At 44.9% G+C, this 19,358-nt stretch overlaps 1 protein-coding gene across 1 annotated transcript; it reads left to right on the forward strand.

Moving 5' to 3' along the window:
* Positions 1–5,277: 5,277 nt before the first annotated feature.
* Positions 5,278–18,890, forward strand: COPS8 (COP9 signalosome subunit 8). Its single transcript, XM_038574290.1, has 8 exons — positions 5,278–5,444; positions 6,034–6,104; positions 7,610–7,658; positions 8,851–8,983; positions 13,837–13,944; positions 15,987–16,049; positions 17,081–17,128; positions 17,839–18,890. Exons 1-8 carry the CDS (start codon positions 5,367–5,369, stop codon positions 17,916–17,918), a joined length of 630 nt encoding a protein of 209 aa, XP_038430218.1. The 5' UTR covers positions 5,278–5,366; the 3' UTR covers positions 17,919–18,890.
* The last annotated feature ends 468 nt before the right edge of the window (positions 18,891–19,358 follow it).

The following is a 19,358-nucleotide window of genomic DNA, read 5'->3' on the forward strand; positions in this document are numbered from 1 at the left end:
GCACCCCCTCTCGTGTCATTGGCCAAGAGACGCACCTGGGCCGAGGACATAAATGAGCATGAGAAGGGATTCCAGGTGACACTTCTATAAGACCGCCCCAGGGTCGCCCAGAGCCGCTCCGGGTTCCTGGCACACGGGCCTTCTTCCCTGCTTTATTTATAATCCCTTTGCTTCCACCACTGACAACCTTCTTACCGCTCTTCTTTATCCCTCTGCGATCCCCCTAACGTATATCTGCCCTTAGCTCCTGGGCCTTTCTGAAGTTTCGCCAAAGTGTTCTCTCTTCTTATTCACCCGTGAACACAAGCATCAGGGGAAGGGGGTGGGGCAGAAAGATGTGTCCTATTTTTCAATTTTGGATTGCTAAAGTTGCTTAAGATTGGGGGCAAAGAAAAAAAAATCATCACTAAAATAATTTTACTACGTTAAAAGAGAGCTTTAAAGAAAATACTCCTCACCTACAATCTAGCCCCCCCCCCATTTTGTCTTAAAGATTTTATTTATTTATGGGAGACACAGAGAGAGAGAGAGGCAGAGACAGGCAGAGGGAGAAGCAGGCTCCATGCAGGGAGCCCGACGTGGGACTCGATCCCGGGGCCCCAGGATCACGCCCTGGGCCAAAGGCGGCGCTAAACCGCTGGGCCACCAGGGATGCCCACAATCTAGCCCCTTAATCTTACAAGAGCTTTCCTGTCTATGTCCCTTCCTACCCGTCCCTGCAAATCTAGTCTGGAATATAGTAATAGAGACTTATTATTTCCTGTATTTCATTAATATTATTTCAGGAAGGCTGCTCTCACACGGAAAACATCCCTCGCCTGACCATGACACGTGTGACCTTGCACCTATTAGACACATAGGTCATTGTAAGGCCTTTAGCCTTTGTATTTCCAGTTGCTGGGCCATTTGTAGCCATAGTTGGCTTCCTCTCTTGCAATGACCTCCTTAGGATAATTTCTGGGGGAAAGAACTGTACTTTGAAGGCTGACCCGGACTTGGCTTCCAGTGTGTGTTGTTACCCTGCTTTCCAAAATGCTGACCTCCACGAGCAGGGCCGTCCACGGTGGATGACTTTGCCAAGAACCCCACCTGAGATTTTACTGAGCACAAACACCAACGTCCCTCTAAGTCAATGGTCCGATGACAGCGCATGAGAACCTCCCTTCACGATCTCAGCCACGTCGGCATCCTCACATCCCACGTCTTCCAGAGGGCCGTCCACCAGAATGAATATACTCCTCTACTCTGCCGGCAGTCTGATGTCTCAGGAATTAAAACTGCCCCCCCCCCCACATCTGTTCTTCTAATCCAGCTGGCAGAGACAGCTGGTCATGCTCTGTGATGTTAGCTTTCACCCCGAGAGTGAAGCCCAGGCCCTTGCCATAGAGGACGGCTGGCTCCGGGGTGGGTGGCCCGTTCCTGCAGCTGCTTCCCTGCACCTCTAGGCCTGAGCTGTCAATAATAAACTCTAGCCACAGCCCCGGTCCTCTGTGGCCCATCTTCCCGCCCCAGGTCCTCCCACCTCCCGCTGATTACTTTCTGCCCCTGTGGAATAGCCGATTGTGGATATTTCATGTAAATGAGATCATACGATATTTGGGCATTTGCAACTGGCTTGTTTCACTAAACACAACATTTTCAAGATTCGCCCCAGTTGTAGCAGGTGTCAGTGTGTCATTTGCTTTTATGGTTAAATAATATTCCGCTATATTGGATATACCGCATTTTATTATTTGTCTATTATCTAGAGGTTTGGATTGTTCCCATTTCTTGGCTATTATGAATAATGCTGCTGTGAAGGTCGTGTACGAGGTTTTGTGTGGACCCGTTTTCATGTTTTCACGTCTCCTGGGTATAGACCAAGAAGTAGAACTGCTGAGTCACATGCTGTCTGTTTACACTTTGGAGGAACTGCCAGCCTATTTCCCAGAGCAGCTGCAGCCGGTGCACTCCCACCCACGGCGTATAAAGGCTCGGACTTCTGCACACCCTCACTGACACTTAGTATTAGTTGTTAGAACTACCTAGCGGGTGGGATTTGGGGTTTGATCTCCCTTGCCCTAATAAGTGATGTTCTTGAGCATCTTCTCACATGCTTTTTGGCCATTTGTATGTCTTCTCGGGAAAATAGACTGAGTCCACCTTTCCCCCCTTTTAAATTGGGTTATTTGCCTGTTTTTGAGTTGCAAGCATTATTTATTGGTTGTAAGTCCAAGTCTCTCTTCAAGCACATGATTTGCAAAATGTTCTCCCAACCTGTGGTTGTCCTTTCACTTTCTTGATGACACCCTTTGAAGCATAAAAGTGTTTAATTTGATAGCATCCAGCTTATCTGTTTTTTTTTTTTTTCTTTTGTCGCTTGTGCTTTCTGGTGTCATGTTTATGAAGTCAGTGCCTAATCCCAGGTCAGGAAGACTTGCTCTGTGTTTTCTTTTAACCATTTTAACTCTTACATTGAGGTCTTTGATCTTGTCCAAGTTAATTATTGTATGTGGCATGAGATGAGGCTCTTAGCGTGGGAGCCCACACTTCCCTCGGCCTTCCCACCCTTCACCCCACACGCAGGGAGAAATGCAACCCTTGCCACTCCAGAGTCAGCACCTCCAGGATGCACAGCTCCCTTCCCGGCGGCCTCTTCTCTTGCCTACTGCTGCCAAGTCCTGATCTCTCTTCTGAGGCCCACCTCCTGAAATGACTGCCTTGTACACCAGCCCGCCCTCTCTCCTGTCCCCTCCATTCCTCCTGCGTATTATTGAAAGTGTGGAGGTAAAGACCGGTGCAGCATGCACAGTAACAACCTAAAACTGGATGCCAGCCCTGGAAATCCATCAGCCCTTCTCGGCACTCGGAGTTCTCTGTTCCCGGGCCAACAATGCTCTTGCCTGCAGCCCTCCTTCCCTGTCCTCTCTTCCTCTCCCAACTCCCAGCCTCCAATCCCCAAATGCCTGTACCTGTCTTTAGAGAACAGCTTGATCCTTCAAATGACACCCCAAATTCTACCTGTAACCCATGCTTTGTGTCCAAAGCCTCACCGAGATTTTCTGTTCAGCAAAGAACCATCTATTATGTCCTCACCTTTCAGCCGCCCAGAGTATCTGCCAAAGCTTTCAATCATAGTTTTCCTTTTAAATGATCAAACCGCTGGGAAGTTGATCCCACTGAATCTTTCTTTGCCCAATATTTTAGGCAGCTGTTATTACAATTTAATAATTTTAAATCTTGCTCGTCAAATTTATGTCAAAGGGTCTTAGAATCATTTTGCCCCTCAGTCCTCTTCTTTGTGTGATGGATGAAACTTGGATGCTTTATTTCTCCAAAATATCTCCACTTCTGCAAGATATTTCTGTACCTTCATTTTATTTTATTTTATTTTATTTTATTTTATTTTATTTTTTACAGAGAAAGAGCATGAGGTGGGGGGGCGGGGCAAGAGAGGGAGAGAGAATCTCATGCAGATTTCCCGCTGAGCGAGGAGCCCAACGCAGGGCTCTATCTCACGATCATGACCTGAGCCAAAACCAAGAGTCAGATGCTCAACCAACTGAGCTGCGCAGGCACCCCTGTGTACATTCCTACTTAATGTTGCCAATTCTTTGAGTTTTATAGTGGTTTATCTTTATATTCCATCCAAAGCATTATTACATACAGTCATTGCCACGTGGGAACAGTGTTGATTCTGTAAAAATAATCAGTGATGCTGTCGCTATCTCGAAATTCTTAATAATGTTACCTTTGAGCATGTTTGGAGAGTGAAGCCCATAGGGACGACAGAGCATTTGCATGTGAGCCAGAGCTGGTCGAGCATGAACATAAAGTGCATGAAAAATAGTTGTTAGTTTTGTGCAGCATTTCCACGATTTTAATAAGAACAACATACAAGCGCATCTATGAGCTATGAAACACGAACTGCGTGATTTCTCGGATTCCCCAGTGGGGTTCGACGCACTTACATCTCAATTTAAACCTGGCGGCGCACCATGTGAAGATGGATGCTAAGATTCACAGCAATCGTTTAAATTTTTAATTTTTCTTTACTTAGAGTCTTACTAAATAGCAGAAAGTACCAGGAAAAGGTGAGGTACACTCCAGTCGGAGGAGAAAGCTTTGCATGATATGACCCCTAGCGTCCCCTCCCATTTTTTCAACCAGGGTCCTGCATTTGCCACTTGCTCTGGGCCTGCAGACTGTGCAGTCGGACCTGCGGACTGTGCAGCCGTGTCTGCAGACTATACAGCGGGGGCTTCAGACTGTACACTCGGGCCTTCAGACCGCGCAGCCGGGGCTGCGGACTGTGCAGCTGGACCTGCGGACTGTGCAGCCGGGTCTGCGGACTATACAGCTGGGCCTTCGGACTGTGCAGCCGGGCCTGCGGACTGTACAGTCGGGCCTTCAGACTGCACAGCCGGGGCTGTGGACTGTGCAGCCAGACCTGCGGACTGTACAGCCGGACATGCAGACTGTGCAGCCGAGCCTTCAGACTGTGCAGCTGGACCTGCGGACTGTGCAGCCGAGCCTTCAGACTGTGCAGCTGGACCTGCGGACTGTACAGCCGGACATGCAGACTGTGCAGCGGGGCCTTCAGACTGTGCAGCCGGGCCTGCGGACTGTGCAGCCGTGTCTGCAGACTGTGCAGCGGGGCCTTCAGACTGCACAGCCGGGCCTGCGGACTCTGTAGCCGGGCCTGCAGACTGTGCAGCGGGCCCTGCGGACTGTGCAGCCGGACCTGCGGACTCTATAGCCGGACCTGAGGACTGTGCAGCCGGGCCTGCAGCAGGACGCGAACAGAAGCCTCCGGGCCCGCGGTGACCCGAAGGGCAACCCAACAGCAAGTCACTGCAGACAGCGCCGCAGAGCATCCGCCGGCGAGGACCCCCCCCCACCCCGCCCCCCAGGCGCCTCCGCAGCAGGCCAGGGTCCCCAGCCCCGGGGAGCGGCCCAGCCTGGCGGGCTGCACGGTGCAAGCCCGCACCGGACCCGTTTCAGAGCTCAGGAGCCTGGGGGTGCAGGCGGGGCGCGTGTGGGCGACCCCAGCCTCCCGCGACCTCCCGCGGTCGAGGCACCAGGCCGGGGCCGCTCCTCGCAGTGCGCATGCGTGTCAGGCCGCGCCGCGCACACCCCGCCCCTCCCGCCTCCGGCCGCGCGCTCGGGAAGCCGCTTCCCGCGAGGCCGCGCGGGTCCTCCAGAGCACCGAGAGCGCCGGCCAGCGCGGCGGCGACGACGCGCCGGAAGCGACGGCGCAGCTGCGCCTGGGCGCTCGGCGGCGGCGGCGGCGGCGGCGGCCGCCTACGTCATCGCGGGCGCGACGGCCCGAGGGACAGTCGTGGGTCGGCTCTGGCGAGGGTGCGGCGGCGGGACCGGCCGGGAAGATGCCAGTGGCGGTGATGGCGGAAGGCGCCTTCAGTTTCAAGAAGCTGCTGGATCAGTGCGAGAACCAGGAGCTCGAGGTGGCGGCTGGCGGCGCGCTGGCAGGGGGCCCCCGGGGCGGTGCCGGTCTCCAGGGTAACGGGGCCGGCGGGGCGCCGGGGACGCGGGGGTGCGCCCCGGGGGCTCCCTTTCCTTGTTTGCAGCTATTTAAGATTTTATTTAAGGTTTTGTTTATTTATTCATGAGAGAAAGAGGGAGAGAGAGAGGCAGAGACACAGGCAGAGGGAGAAGCGGGCTCCATGCAGGGAGCCCGGGGCAGGACTCGAACCCAGGACCCTGGGGTCACGCCCTGAGCGGAAGGCAGATGCTCAGCCGCTGAGCCCCCCCCCCCCCCCAGGCGTCCTCAGTTTACATATTCTTGTCCTTACGGAGACACAGAAGTTTGGAGGGACCTAGAAATCACAGGCGACGGCAGATCTGAACTCAACAGTGCGATTTTTAGTGTTTTGTCTCTTCTCGGAGCACTTTCTACATCTGCAGTTCTAAGTACTATAGGGTTTATCTTTTACGTTGGTGTTAATAAAATCCTTTTTTTTTTTTTTTTAAGTGTAAGCGTAAATAAGGTATTTTTCTTTTTTCTTTTTTTTTTTTTTTTTTTTGGCCTTACAGGCTCCTGGAGGAATTGCCACTCCCCCCGTGTACGGTCAGCTCTTAGCTTTATATCTGCTCCACAATGACATGTAAGTACTTTTCTACCCAAAGCCGAGAGCAGTGGCTTCCTGAGGATTGTACAGAAATTACGCTTCGCGTTGGGAAGACATCAGCGAAACCCTAAGGCGCAAGGAGCTCTGTGCCTTTTATCATAATACTTAATGCACCTGTTTCATGTGTTACCGGATAGTGCCTAGGCCCAGTCGTTTTAAAATACACTTGTTTTATGTATATTCTCTAAAAGCACATTCTAATTTGTTGTGAGAAACAGCAGTGTCAATAAAGTCCTTTAATTCTGTTGACCTTTTTTGGTTTTGCTTTTTTTTTTTTTGAGATTTTATTTATTTATTATGATGTTTCTTTTTTTTTAATTTTTTATTTATTTATGATAGGCACACAGTGACAGAGAGAGAGGGAGAGGCAGAGACACAGGCAGAGGGAGAAGCAGGCTCCATGCCAGGAGCCTGATGCAGGATGCAATCCCGGGACTCCAGGATCACACCCTGGGCTGCAGGCGGCGCTAAACCGCTGCACCACCCAGGGATCCCGAGATTTTATTTATTAATGAGAGGCAGAGACACAGGCAGAGGGAGAAGCAGGCTCCATGCGGGGAGCCCAACGTGCAGCTCAATCCCAGGTCTCCAGGATCAGTCCCTGGGCTGAATGTGGCACTAAACCGCTGAGCCACCCGGGCTGCTGGACCTTTCTTGTTTTTATAAAACCTCCATGGGCTCCTGTTAATTTCATATGTAATCAGTCAATCCAGAGAAACTGAAAGGGAAGATAGAGAAGGTCGAGAGGAATTTGTTTAATGACATGTATGAGATCCTTTGAAAGGTGTTGTTTTTAGTTATTCCTAATTTGTGCTCGTTGAAGAAAAGTCAGGAAGCATAAGCGCACAGGAGTCCCTCTGGTGCTGCAAGTCGTCAGTAATTACTGTTAAGTGTTGTTTTAAATTCTATTCAAGCTCTTTGTTTCATATCTTTTAAAAAGTAGCCTCTGATTTCTGTTAGACGTATACCCATGAGCTGTCGATTTCATTTTCATGATCCTGACATATGTTTGTTGTAGTTCAAGCTTTCAAACTCTTGAAGTTTTGGTGGCTCTGCACTTGTTGGTCAGAGGAGGGTTCATGATAAGGAGGAAAGCATGTGTATCACATACGTTGTCAGGGAACTCCAGAGCCTTGAAAGTATAGAGATTTGCCTATTTTTATCTATGAAGAAATGACCTACTTCAGTGTTTGTGTTTTTAGCATACCATTACCTTAATTTAAGGTCTAGATCATAAATTAAAAATGCACTATAAAGATGGCAAAATATTACTTTGTAAAAGTATTTTATTACTTTTTATCTGAAAAGCTACTCTTCCCCTGGACAAATTCATATAAAACTAAATTTGACTCCATAAGATACAGAGTATTTTAAACTATACTTTTGTGTGTTTGCAGTAAGATCTAAAATTTTAAACATTTACCGAAGTGATTTTTTTTAATTGCTTATTGTTTTTTTTTGGGGGGGGGGATGTAAATTAGGAATAATGCAAGATATCTTTGGAAGAGGATACCACCTGCTATAAAGTCTGTAAGTATTCTTCAATATTTCCTACTACTTGAATGTAGTAACTGCTTTCATTTAAATGGCAACATTGTAAACTTTTTAAAGTTTCTGTTTTCTTTACTATGGTTCACAGAAATAGTTATTAAACTGGTATTAAAGTTTAGGGACAGATCTGCACGTTTCCTCTAATCAGAAATTTAATTTCCCTTGGATAGTTCTAGAAATCTGTCTTCAGCTTCTTTTGATCACGTTAAGACACTTCATGTTAAGTGCCACTTTGCCTGGCAAACAACAGATATTTTACATAAAGGTTTGGTTTGGGTTTTGTTTTGCTTTTTTAACTGATTTGTGCAGTAATGGTATTTACTTTGAAATTGGTGTTATTTACAAGTATATCCTAAGAATGATTTTCACAGCATTAAGATTATTTTTGGTAATTAGGATTTTTGATTTCTTAGTTTGGATGGGAGATTAGATGAAATAACCTCTTAAAATTTTCTTCCAAAATGGAATGAAATACATTTTTAATTTTATGGGATTCATTGTTTCTAGAATAAGTACAAAGTGAATTTTTTAAACACAGAATATTCACAGAATATTATCAAGAATTCACTTGAATTCTTCTGTTCATTATTGGTATTTAGCAGCAATTCATTTAGCATTTTTACTGTCTGTCTTCTCCATTCTATTATATAAGATTGGCTTATTCCTCCAGCTTCATTGACTTAAAATAAAGAACTGTAAATTACACTCATAGTTTCAGTGACGTTCGTGGGAATTCGGTCCTGGGAGAGGCTACAGTGTATGACATTGATAGTCTTTACTATTTGTCATTTTGCTATTACTTTTGACAAAAAAACATGCATATGTATTTTACATGGGTGTATCTTTGAATATCTATATGATATTTATAGCATTTATGTATATATGAAATACAAGTACATTTTGAAGAATTGTTCAAGAAAGTTAATTCCCAGACTTAGTTCTGAAATATTTTTGGACAAGTGTTTTATGCTCTAATTTTCTCTTAGAATTTATATAAACCATACAAATAAATTTTGCATTACTGTCCACAGCACTTAAAAACCTTTTTGATAGTGATTGGGCTGAAGAAGCAATTATACCCCTTAAAAGAAATGTTGAGTTATGTTTTAAGATACAGTTGTTGGTAAAACTCCAAAGTGAATATACTCAAAGACAGTAATATTTATTGCAGGCAAATTCTGAACTTGGGGGAATTTGGTCAGTAGGACAGAGAATCTGGCAGAGAGATTTCCCTGGGATCTATACGACCATCAACGCACACCAGTGGTCTGAGACGGTCCAGCCAATCATGGAAGCACTTAGAGGTAGTGTTTCTTCGTGGTTAAGAATTAGATTAGACCTGTTCTCTAAGTGCTGTGATGTTGAAGTAAGTTAGCAGTGTGTTTTAAAAATACATATATTTCCTGCTAGGTGAATACAGCAGCTTTCAAAATTCTTTTGTAAGGATTTGCTATAATCGTTCTTCTTCATTTCATCCTGCTTGACATTTTATCAGCAGCTAAGGGCTTCACTGTCTCTTAACTTAATTCTAGATTGAGATTCCTCTTGTCAGTAAAAGGATTTTTTGCTACTAAAATGAAATCTTGTAATACTCTAACAAGCTCAAGGTATGTGGTGGTTAAGATTTTAAACCCCACGTATTTAAAAATAGAGACTGTGCTTTGGAGTCTGTTGACTTCAGTCTTTGATAGGGGTGTCTCCAGCTTCTGGATTTGTACCTAGTCAGTTCAGTACACAGATGCTCAGATATTTTTCAATTGCTCTGAAAGATTACAAGCCTCTGACATGGCACTGATCTGACAATGAAACTGGACCCAGCCTCTCTTTCTGTTCTTCTGCCCCTGACGTTTGCTGGTTCACTCTTTTATAAATTCATACAGTGACCTCTTTTATGTTTTCAATCCTTATTTCCTAATGTTACCTTGTTGCTGTGGTAATCCCTGCCCTGTCTGCCTTCCTGCTCTGGAGGAAGGAATTTTTGAATAACTGTTCATCATTCTGGCAAGGGATATCATCTTTTCAGGGGAGCAGAAGGTGAAGGTTGCTTCTGAGATGTATCTAATTTCTCTTGGGGTGGTAAAGCTGTATCAGCATAAAACAGAACAATGTAAGCGACAAAACAGGAGACACTTAGTTTAAAAGAATGATGAAGGAAGTGAGCAAGAGTGCAGGGCCTGCTGGGTGGGAAGCCGGTGGGTGGAAAGGGAGGAGGGTGGCATAAGGTAAGGGCAGTTTGGGATATTCCCACAGGAAACCGCCTTAGCCTCTTGACAGAAGTCCGAGGAGGAATGAGTGTGGTGGTGGATTTTGTAGCATCTGGTTCCGTCTTAGGACTGTAGTGTGAAGGTGCAGCCCGCGTGCCCTTTCCCAGCAGCATACAGCAGGTTCATTGGCAGGACTAGGACTCAGATCTTGTGACTCATCCATCAAGTGTTCACTGTGTGCCTTCATCGGGTATAGCGGTGTTTCCTCCCAGGGCCGCCTCTGCCTCTAGCTCCATTAGATTAAACACTCCTTTGGAGGCTGTCCAGTGGGCCTCTGGAACGCCGTGTAGCACAACATGGGGGAGTTTGGCCTCTGGAGCGTGCTTCTGGGGTTCATATCCTGATGCTGCCATCTGAGTGATCCTTCTGTACCTCATTTTTCTCAATGTAAAGTGGTATCATAAATAGTATTTTTCTTGTGTTGTTAGAAATTAATACGTGTAAGCACTTACATGTGCTTGCTTCATTAATATGTATAAGCATTCATCTGTTCACCTGCAGTATTTGTGAACATATCCTGAGAATTTTACAAATCCCCAGACCCATGAACGGTACTGTCTTCCTCCATAAAATGCAGCCTGCTGAAGGAAGTCTCATAGCATATTTGAATCACTGCTAAATTTAATATTTTGCTTTTTAATGTGTTACAAACTTTGTGTTTTCTAGATTGTTCTAAGAACAGTCTCATTCTCAGATCTCTTCCTTTCTGTTCTGAGTTAGTCACAGTCCTACCAGAAAATTGAAAATGGCTTAACTGAACAGAGGCTAGTGAAAGAGCTGTTGGCAAAGGCAACCAGCAGAGGCCAGCAAAGCCCCAGGGGCTCACTGTAGACAGTAGCCATTCTTATTCTAGGCCCAAAGGGAGGGGGCCATGGAAAGGGGCTGCCCCAGGAGCTGTGTGTGGATCAGCCAGCGCGAGGCAAGGAGGGCGCAGAGGAAGTACATTCACCTGACCTGTGGACACCCCATCCGCCAAGCAGGAGACTACAGGTGCCGTGGGCAGTGGTGTCCAGACTCCCTGGAGTAGAAGGGCAGACAAGGGTTTGAAAGTGCGGGACGGTCCTTCATCTTCCCTCTGTCTGTAGCACTCGCAACTGCTGGTAGATAATAGGTACCTGGAGGTATTATTTACACCACAGAGTGAGCATGGGTCTCCCCAGGACTTTGTCACATGGTGAATTGCTGCAGATGGTAGGTGCTGACTCTGTTCACTGCACTTTCCAACTTGTTCTGATACACTCTCTCCTGAGACCATTTCCCAGGTCTTTAAGGGTCACACAGTGACTAGAATGTCCCCGAGTAGTTAAAAGCAGCCTGAGTTGTGTGGCCTTTGACTAACCCTGTGGAACTCTGTGCCTGTGACTTTGCTCCATCTGCCCACCCCCTTCGCCTCCCCATGTGCTTCTCTCCTGTTTGCCAGGCCTGCCTCTGTTTCTCTCCTCTTCCTCTCCCATCGGCGTGTCTCTTCCATTCATTCCATCTTGTTCTCCCCATCTCCTCTCAATTGTAAAAATCTAACCAGAGTGCTTGAACTAAAGTTATTTTTAAAATTCAGTAGGCTTTCTGTGTGGGTACAGCTGTTGGTGCATGCTTAGATCTCCCTGTTTGAGTGCCCATGACCTTCATTCAGTAAGGGAAGCCTCCGTTATTGCCAAGGTGTTTCAAGTCCACCGTGAGGCCATGTGCTGAGCGATCGGTAGGACAGGGGAGAGAGTTGACTAGAGGCATGGAAGCTGGAGGGGACATCAGGCTCAGAAGTGAGGACATGTGATGGAATGTCAGCGATCCTTAAGTATGAGGGAACAAGGCCAAAGGCTATGTCCTGGTGGTGATATCTTTAACAAGCAAGTCTTCAACTCATGACTTCCTTGGTTTTGTTTTTTGTTTTGTTTTTTTGTTTTGTTTTTTTAAGATTTTTATGTATTAACTAGAGAAAGAGGCAGAGACACAGGCAGAGGGAGAAGCAGGCTCCCCGCAGGGAGCCTGATGTAGGACTCGATCCCTGGACTCCAGGATCATGCCCTGGGCCGAAGGCAGGTGCTTCACCGCTAAGCCACCCAGGCGTCCCAGCACATGATTTCCTTAGAGAGGCTAGGCTCTTTGATTGAGAACGTATAAAAGCCCTCCTTCTGTAGAGAAGTTGAGGAAACCACAGAGTTGTGGAGCACTATGTGCCATAGGAGGTGAAAACAAGCTTGTTAAATAGTGTAAACAGAGCTGGGAGTTTAGAGCTGGCAGTGAACCTCAGTGCTGCAGGAGGAGCTTGTGAACAGACGTGGGAGTCACAGAGAGCAGACACCACACAGCAACATAAACCCAGAGCCCAGAGATGAAAAGGTGTAAGGCTTGTCTGAGAGCCGGGGGCCTATTGGGGAGTAGAGGGTGCCTGAGAAGCTTGGTGTAGTTGTCAGGCAACGTCCCAGGAATGGAGAGAGGATTTTCAGTATATCATGGGGCTGTGTTGTACATAAACATTGGCAATTCAATGTGGAAAGTAAAATAGAATATTTGTAAGCATGTTGACAGCCAGGGGGAGGAGCCCTTGTGTTACTGCAAGAGCAGTGGGCAGGAAGATAGGCTAGCTGCACCTCGGTTCCTACCATTGACTTATCTCTGCCTCATTTCTGAAGTATTTAATGTGGAAATGTAAGCCTAGGGAACTCTCACATGTCATCTCTAGGGAGGTTTTGTTGCTGGAATTGTTTGCAGCCCACACACCTCCCCATTAGGCTCAGTCATTCAGGACTTGACGTTGGGATTTGAACCCAAATTAAGTCAAAGGTTCAGAGAAGACTTGAAAGTTGGGAAGTGTTAATAAAATTCAATTGCATGGGCAGCCCTGTTGACTCAGTGGTTGAGCGTCTGCCTTCGGCCCGGGGCGTGATCCTGGAGACCCAGGATTGAGTCCCACGTCAGGCTCCCTGCTTGGAGCCTGCTTCTCCCTCTGCCTGTGTCTCTGCCTCTCTCTCTCCATCTCTCTCTCTCCCTGTCTCTTATGAATGAATGAATGAATGAATGAATGAATGAATGAATGAATGAATCTTAAAAAAAATTCAGCTGCGTAAACTTGAAGATCTAATTGGGTTTATTAAGCAATCCTTGGTTTGGGCAGCATGCCATTGAGCAAGTAGAGGGGAGCTGTGAGGAGCTTGATTAAATGGCAGGTTTGCATAGGAAGGAACTTGGGGCAAGGACATTATTAGCAAAAGAAAAGGAAGGATGTTTCAGGCCAGGTCACCTCCCTTAAGGGTAGAGTAAGGAATCTCCTTTCTGGGAGTTGAGGGTTTCCACGTGATCAGGAAATTCCCCACTGACCTCATAAGACTGTATTTCTAGATTGAAACTGTGTTAGGTATTAAGTCCCAGTTTGCTGAGGCATTTGGGACCTGTGGTTTTCTTGTTAACAGAAGAGCACTCTAGCTGCAAGTTTTGTTCTGCAGTTTCTAGGTGCGCTCCTATACAGAGACCCTGCTCAGAACGGACAGCTGATTACTGAAGTAGATCATTTCCACTCCTTTCAGTCCATGAAAGTGGAATTAAAAAAGAAAAACATGTATATAAAGATAAATTTACATACATAAATGTATTTAAATGAAGTTTTCTTAGAGTTTGGGTCTTATGTATATTAACTTTTTTCCTAGTAAATTTCATTGTCCCTCCAAGAGAGATTTGCTTTCCAAGAGGAAGTACAAGAGATTGATTTGTTTATTCAGCAGTATCTGAGCACCTCTTCCGTGCCTGGCACAGGTGTCTGTATCTGTCAGCATAGAGCTCTTTGGGTTGATCTAGTCTTGTTTTAGAGAATGTAGACAAGGACAATCATGTAACTTAATCCTGTGTTAAAAATGCCAGCTCTTTTGTTCACTGTCTGCCCCCCTCCACTCCCACCTCAGATGCAACAAGAAGAAGAGCCTTTGCCCTGGTCTCACAAGCCTACACCTCCATAATTGCTGATGACTTCGCGGCCTTTGTTGGGCTCCCTGTGGAGGAGGCTGTGAAAGGTATGGTGGGCTTACTTTTTACTTTGAACAAAGGTGGAAGGGTAAATTGTTGAAACAGGTTGGTTTTGGAATTTAGGTGATGTTTGTTCCCTGGAAGGAATTATAAAACCTACGGGGTGCCACACCCCCAGGGGGTGTGGGCAGGAAACATCCGGTCATCAAGCCAGTAGTGGCTCTGCCAAGGCATGGGGTAGGAGTCCCCGCACAGGTAGGAGGAGAGATTTTATACAGATCTTACAGCACCTTGCAACCAGTTTCTCTACCAAATGAATTAAGGAAAAACCATAGTAGAGCCTTCTGGGTTTTCAAGTGTGGATAAGAGATTTCAGATTCATATTTACTTTTAAAGCATTTTTTGCCAAAAGCAGTTAATGCTGTCTTAGAACACGAGCTTTGCAAAGGAGGACTTTGCCATTCTTATAAAGTCAGCATTGGGCTGTATCTATGAGGTGTACCCTCGTTGCATCTGATCATTCTAGCTCTTTCTTTATCAGAACCTCTTTGATATTTCTATAGTCATTTTTTGCCACAGTTCCCAGGACTTGATCCATGAGTATTTTCTACTTTTATTTCTAAGAACTTTGATGAAGACTCAAGTTAACAGTGGGCCTATGAAATGGTGGGGTGTCCTCCCAAGGTGATTCCCAGGAAGGAGACTAGAGCCCCTGTTGACTGAGAGTGGGACAAGCAGGGAGGGATGTGGTGGGAACAGAGTTCCTGGAAGACGGGGACAAGGAGGGTGTGAGAGGGCAAGGGGGCCTATGGAGAAGGCACTTGAGACAGCCCCAGGCAGCTCAGGTTACATCCGGTCTTAGAATTGGTACGGAATGTGAGATGCAAGAAAGTAGAGGGTGTACAGATTATTTGCTTTTGTTAAGTATGCCAGGTGAGTAGCATTAAGTTAATAATTCTTAAACTTTGTAATTTCTTTAAATTATCTGTTCCTATGAATCAACATGTTGATAAATGTGTTCTTTTAAGAAAATTTTAATTGACCTCATGACTCACTTGTAGAAATCCTCATTTTACCTGTATTTAGTAAAGGGAGTCTCCTCTCACTGTCCCTTTTCAGCCCCTTTTTCCTCGATATTTCTCACCAGTAACTCTTACCCAGTGTCTCCAAATATGCTTTTGCATTTGGATTTCTCAGTGATGCCCAAACTAGCTCCTCCCCTTGGTAAATTGCTATCGAATGCTATATGTGCCTTGTAGCATTGTTTTACCATAATTGACATTTTTGATTCTCTGACTAAAATAAGAACACTGTTGAGTCCACACCTTGTTCCTCAGTTTCCAAAGCCTACCACAATTTTAGAGGCATAAAAGGCAGGTTAATGAAGTTCCTGGAGTAAATCATACTGTTGCTTATAAACATTTGTTTTGATTCATCTTGAAATTGATCTGTAGTTTATTACATACTAATAACATACCCCTGAGCCCTACTCTTAACTGACTGCCTGGGTCCGAGTCCTGTACCCTCCTCCCAACCCCATACTAACTGCGTGACCCAGGACACGTCATAGGATTCTCCAAAATTCATTTTTCACATCAGTTTAGTGATGGTTCTGAGTCCTACTTCATAGAGTTGTGTGGTGATGACCTGATATGATTGCTGTGGGACGGTGCCTACTGGCCAAGACTCGGTTTTGTCATTGGCATCAGCTTTGTTACTACTGATAGAGCAACTGGAGGCAGTGTCATGTACATCCTCCTTAGAGATGGAAGTGTTGTTTCCGGTATATTGACTAGATTAATACCGTATTGCACACTATGGAAGACTGGTCATTTGCTAGGGATTGTATCAGCCTGATAGAGTAAAACGAGACTTTGATACACATTTCAGAAATGTTTCAAAAGTAAGTCCATCTGAGAATGCTATCTATATAATCAACTTTCCTAGTAAAAATACACATTGTAGGGTAACCTGGACTTGTCAGATCCTCCATACAAGTAGTGCCATTGACAGATTGTGGATCTTGTAAATGAAAATTATAGTAACTTTTGGTTATTGCTTCATTTGTGTGTTAAATACATATCTCTAGGTATATTGGAACAAGGATGGCAAGCCGACTCTACCACAAGAATGGTTATGCCCAAAAAGCCAGGTAGGTGGAGCTCTCCATCCATATATGCACCATGGACCTCTTCTAAGACTACTTCAGTCTTTTAGACATTGAATTTGAGTAATTTGGTAATAAGGTTCTGCTGTGCTAGCAAATTGAAAGTAACTCAGTTAAGTATAGACCTGGAATGATAGACGCAGCAGAAAGGATTTTAAAAAAGATCACCTAGTTTTACCTTGATTTCTAAAAAAAAAATTTTTTTTTTTTTTTTTAAGAACCGGGTTTCCAGGATCACACCCTGGGCTGAAGGCGGTGCTAAACCACTGAGCCACCCAGGGATCCCCCAATTTTTTTTTTTTTTTTGTATAAGAAACTATATGGGTTTCTCAGAATCCATATTACAACTTAATTCTTACTAAGCATTAGTCTCCCGTCCACTTACTTATGGGACCATTTCTAAGTGTGTTTATCCATATCTAAGTCATTGTCTTTTTAAAAAAATATCTTCTTTTTCTCCTTGTACTATAGCCGTGTAGACTCTTCTCTGAAACAAGATTTCCAGTGGCTTTAACTTTCACAGAATTAAGTTCTTTGGCCTTTTAAGGCTTAAATTATTTGGCCTGAGCTTGTTGTCTCCATCTGAATTCCCAGCCCCTCAGTCCTCCTGAAGTGAGCCGTGCTCATTCCTGCGTGGAGGTCTCTCCTCCCTTGGCAGGAGTGCCCTTTTATGCCGGGTCTTTGGAACTGGGCTTAATGCCATCCATACACCCTCTCCCTCAACCAGAGTTCCTTCCACCTGCTCCGTGTTCCTATCATGTAGACAGTGTTGACCCCTCAGCAAGGAATTCCTCAGATTTCAGTGGGCTCTGCCCTGGGAAGTTTCAAGAGGTGGTGAGACCCGGTCCCAGCGGGTCTCACTGCTGTAATGAGAAGACCCGCGTAATCATATAGAGCATAACTGTTAACCGTTTGAGAAGTAAATGGTAGTAAATGCCATTACATTACAAATGACATGTTCTGTGTGAAAGCTCTTCACAGTGACTCATATAAACTGGGCTGTTCATTGTCCTTAGTTGCAGGGGCCCTGGATGTGTCCTTTAACAGGTTTATTCCCTTATCAGGTACGTTATGTTTATATATTCATTTAAAACATTTCATTGTTCTTTTTTTTTTTGTCATGTGTCTCTGTTTTCCTTAGCTCCCACATTGTAAATGAAGAGATGAAATTCTGTATTTGCTGTTTATAATGATATATTTGGTTATAATAGAGAACGTGTGGGCTCCCCTCTGTAGTTCACCTTGAGGCCAGGGCATCTTCTGGCCCAGTCACGGAGCCTCCGTGGTGTCATGGGGGGAAGCCGTGATGGGGCTTCTCACCAGCACTTCCTCGGAAGGCATCCCTGGGCTGACATGTGCTAAATTAAAAGTTGAAACTAAATTCCTTGATAGGGTCTTTGTGGGTTTTTTTGTTTTGTTTTGTTCACTGACAATTTAATGTCCTCCTAGAGCACTGCATGGCACGGTAAGCACTGGGTGATTGGTTATTCACTGAATATCATGTCAGGTGGGTATATGTCCTTCCAGGAAGAGCTGTGCTCTCTCAAGAGAGGTGTTGCTTGTTAACCTGGAAACTTCAACAAAGCTGGACATGCCTTTGCTCCCCGTTGAGAAAAACTCATCAAAGTTGAAACTTTGCTTGTTTTTCAGAATGTCCAAAATCAATAAGAAAGTTTCTTTATTGATAAATGACAGGCCTGGAAGGGTGTGGGTGGCAGGGCCCAGGTGCTGTCACATGGGGTCTAACTTTAGTCTCTTTCTGTTTCACTTGCAGAGCCTGCCCCAGTGCCCCCAATCCCCAATGAGCAGCAGTTAGCCAGACTGACCGATTATGTGGCTTTTCTCGAAAACTGATGTATCATTCTGAGTCCAAGATCCACCTTCAGAATCCTGTATACTGACAGATATAGAAATGTAAAATTTTTATTTTCAATTTATTGGATGGATGAAGCACCTCAGCATTCCTTACTGAGTATGTGATAAAATACATATATAAAGTATATTATTATATATTTTGTCCTTAAACATTATGCTGAATAGTTGTTGAAACAATTCTCATTTTGTAATATTTGACAATTTGGATGGAGCCTGTCAGTATTATGCAGTTTAATTTCCTAGTGACTGACTGATAAAACAGCTCTCCTGCTTTATGTAGGTCAGTGGTTGACAGCTGTTTGCCCCTGCCCCAGCGTACAGCACACCCCATCGGCACTGATGGTTGATAGTTGCAGTGATTCCTTTGGGGTTTGAGGAGGACTGTCCCTGGAGACAGTCTCTGAGCTGCCAGGGATTCTGATGCACCCCCTTCAGAGAATATGCTCTCTTTCTCCTCACCTCCTGAATATCACTCTTACAGAATGCTGAAGTGTAGCTGAGGAACAGAAGACCACTTCCTCAGTGAACCAGTTTGTTAACTTTGATTTTTTCCTGATGGTGTGAGTACATCCATTGCTGGCAGTGGAGGGCTTGCCATGAAAATGCAACTATTTAAGACCTTCAGGAGAAATATTAGATGTAATACTCCTTTCAGAAGAAGGGAATATTAGGGTGGAACGCATTATATTGGCAAGGAAGCTATTAAGATAAGTGATCCACTTTGTACAACTGTCTTGCAGCCTACTGGTTGCTTATTTTTATCCTTTGGTTCAAGTTCTGCCTTTTGGAGAAATACCGAACAAGTCTTGCAGTTTTTGTGTGATGCCCTCTGAATATTTGGAGGTGTTGATTGTATCTTCAGGTTAAAAGCCCCCCTGCTTCATTTATTCTGCATTTGTTCAATAAATATTTAATTGAATCAGCTGTTTCATCTGAGATAGTTTCTAGAAATTTCACTCTCCTGGTGTTTCTGTGGATACATTCTAGTTTGCCATTTTTTCAATATACAAATGTCCTACTTGAGTAGAAATGACATATATAGTGGTGATTGTATGATTCCGATTTTTGTTCATTTTAAATACATTTTTCAATTATTAACATTTGTGGAAATACCTTTTAAATTAACAGTTTATTGAACTCAGATGTCTTAAGTCATGTTGTTAAAACTCCCTTGTTTTACAGTTGAGGAAATGGAAATTCAAGAAGCAAGAGGATCAATAGCTAGAAAGTGATGATGCCAGTTATTGAACTTCCAGGTATTAAGTACAAATTGTATCCATGGGCCTTATTTTAAATAGATTGGAATCAACTGAATTGTTCATTAATAGAGGACGAGGTGAATAAATGGTAGCATTCAGTGCTGTGCTGTGCAGCTCCCGGAGGCATGAGTAAGAGAGAGAAGATCTCTGGATGAAAACA

The sequence above is a fragment of the Canis lupus genome, chromosome 25 (assembly GCF_011100685.1).
Source record: "Canis lupus familiaris isolate Mischka breed German Shepherd chromosome 25, alternate assembly UU_Cfam_GSD_1.0, whole genome shotgun sequence".
NCBI classification, from domain to species: Eukaryota; Metazoa; Chordata; class Mammalia; order Carnivora; family Canidae; genus Canis; species Canis lupus.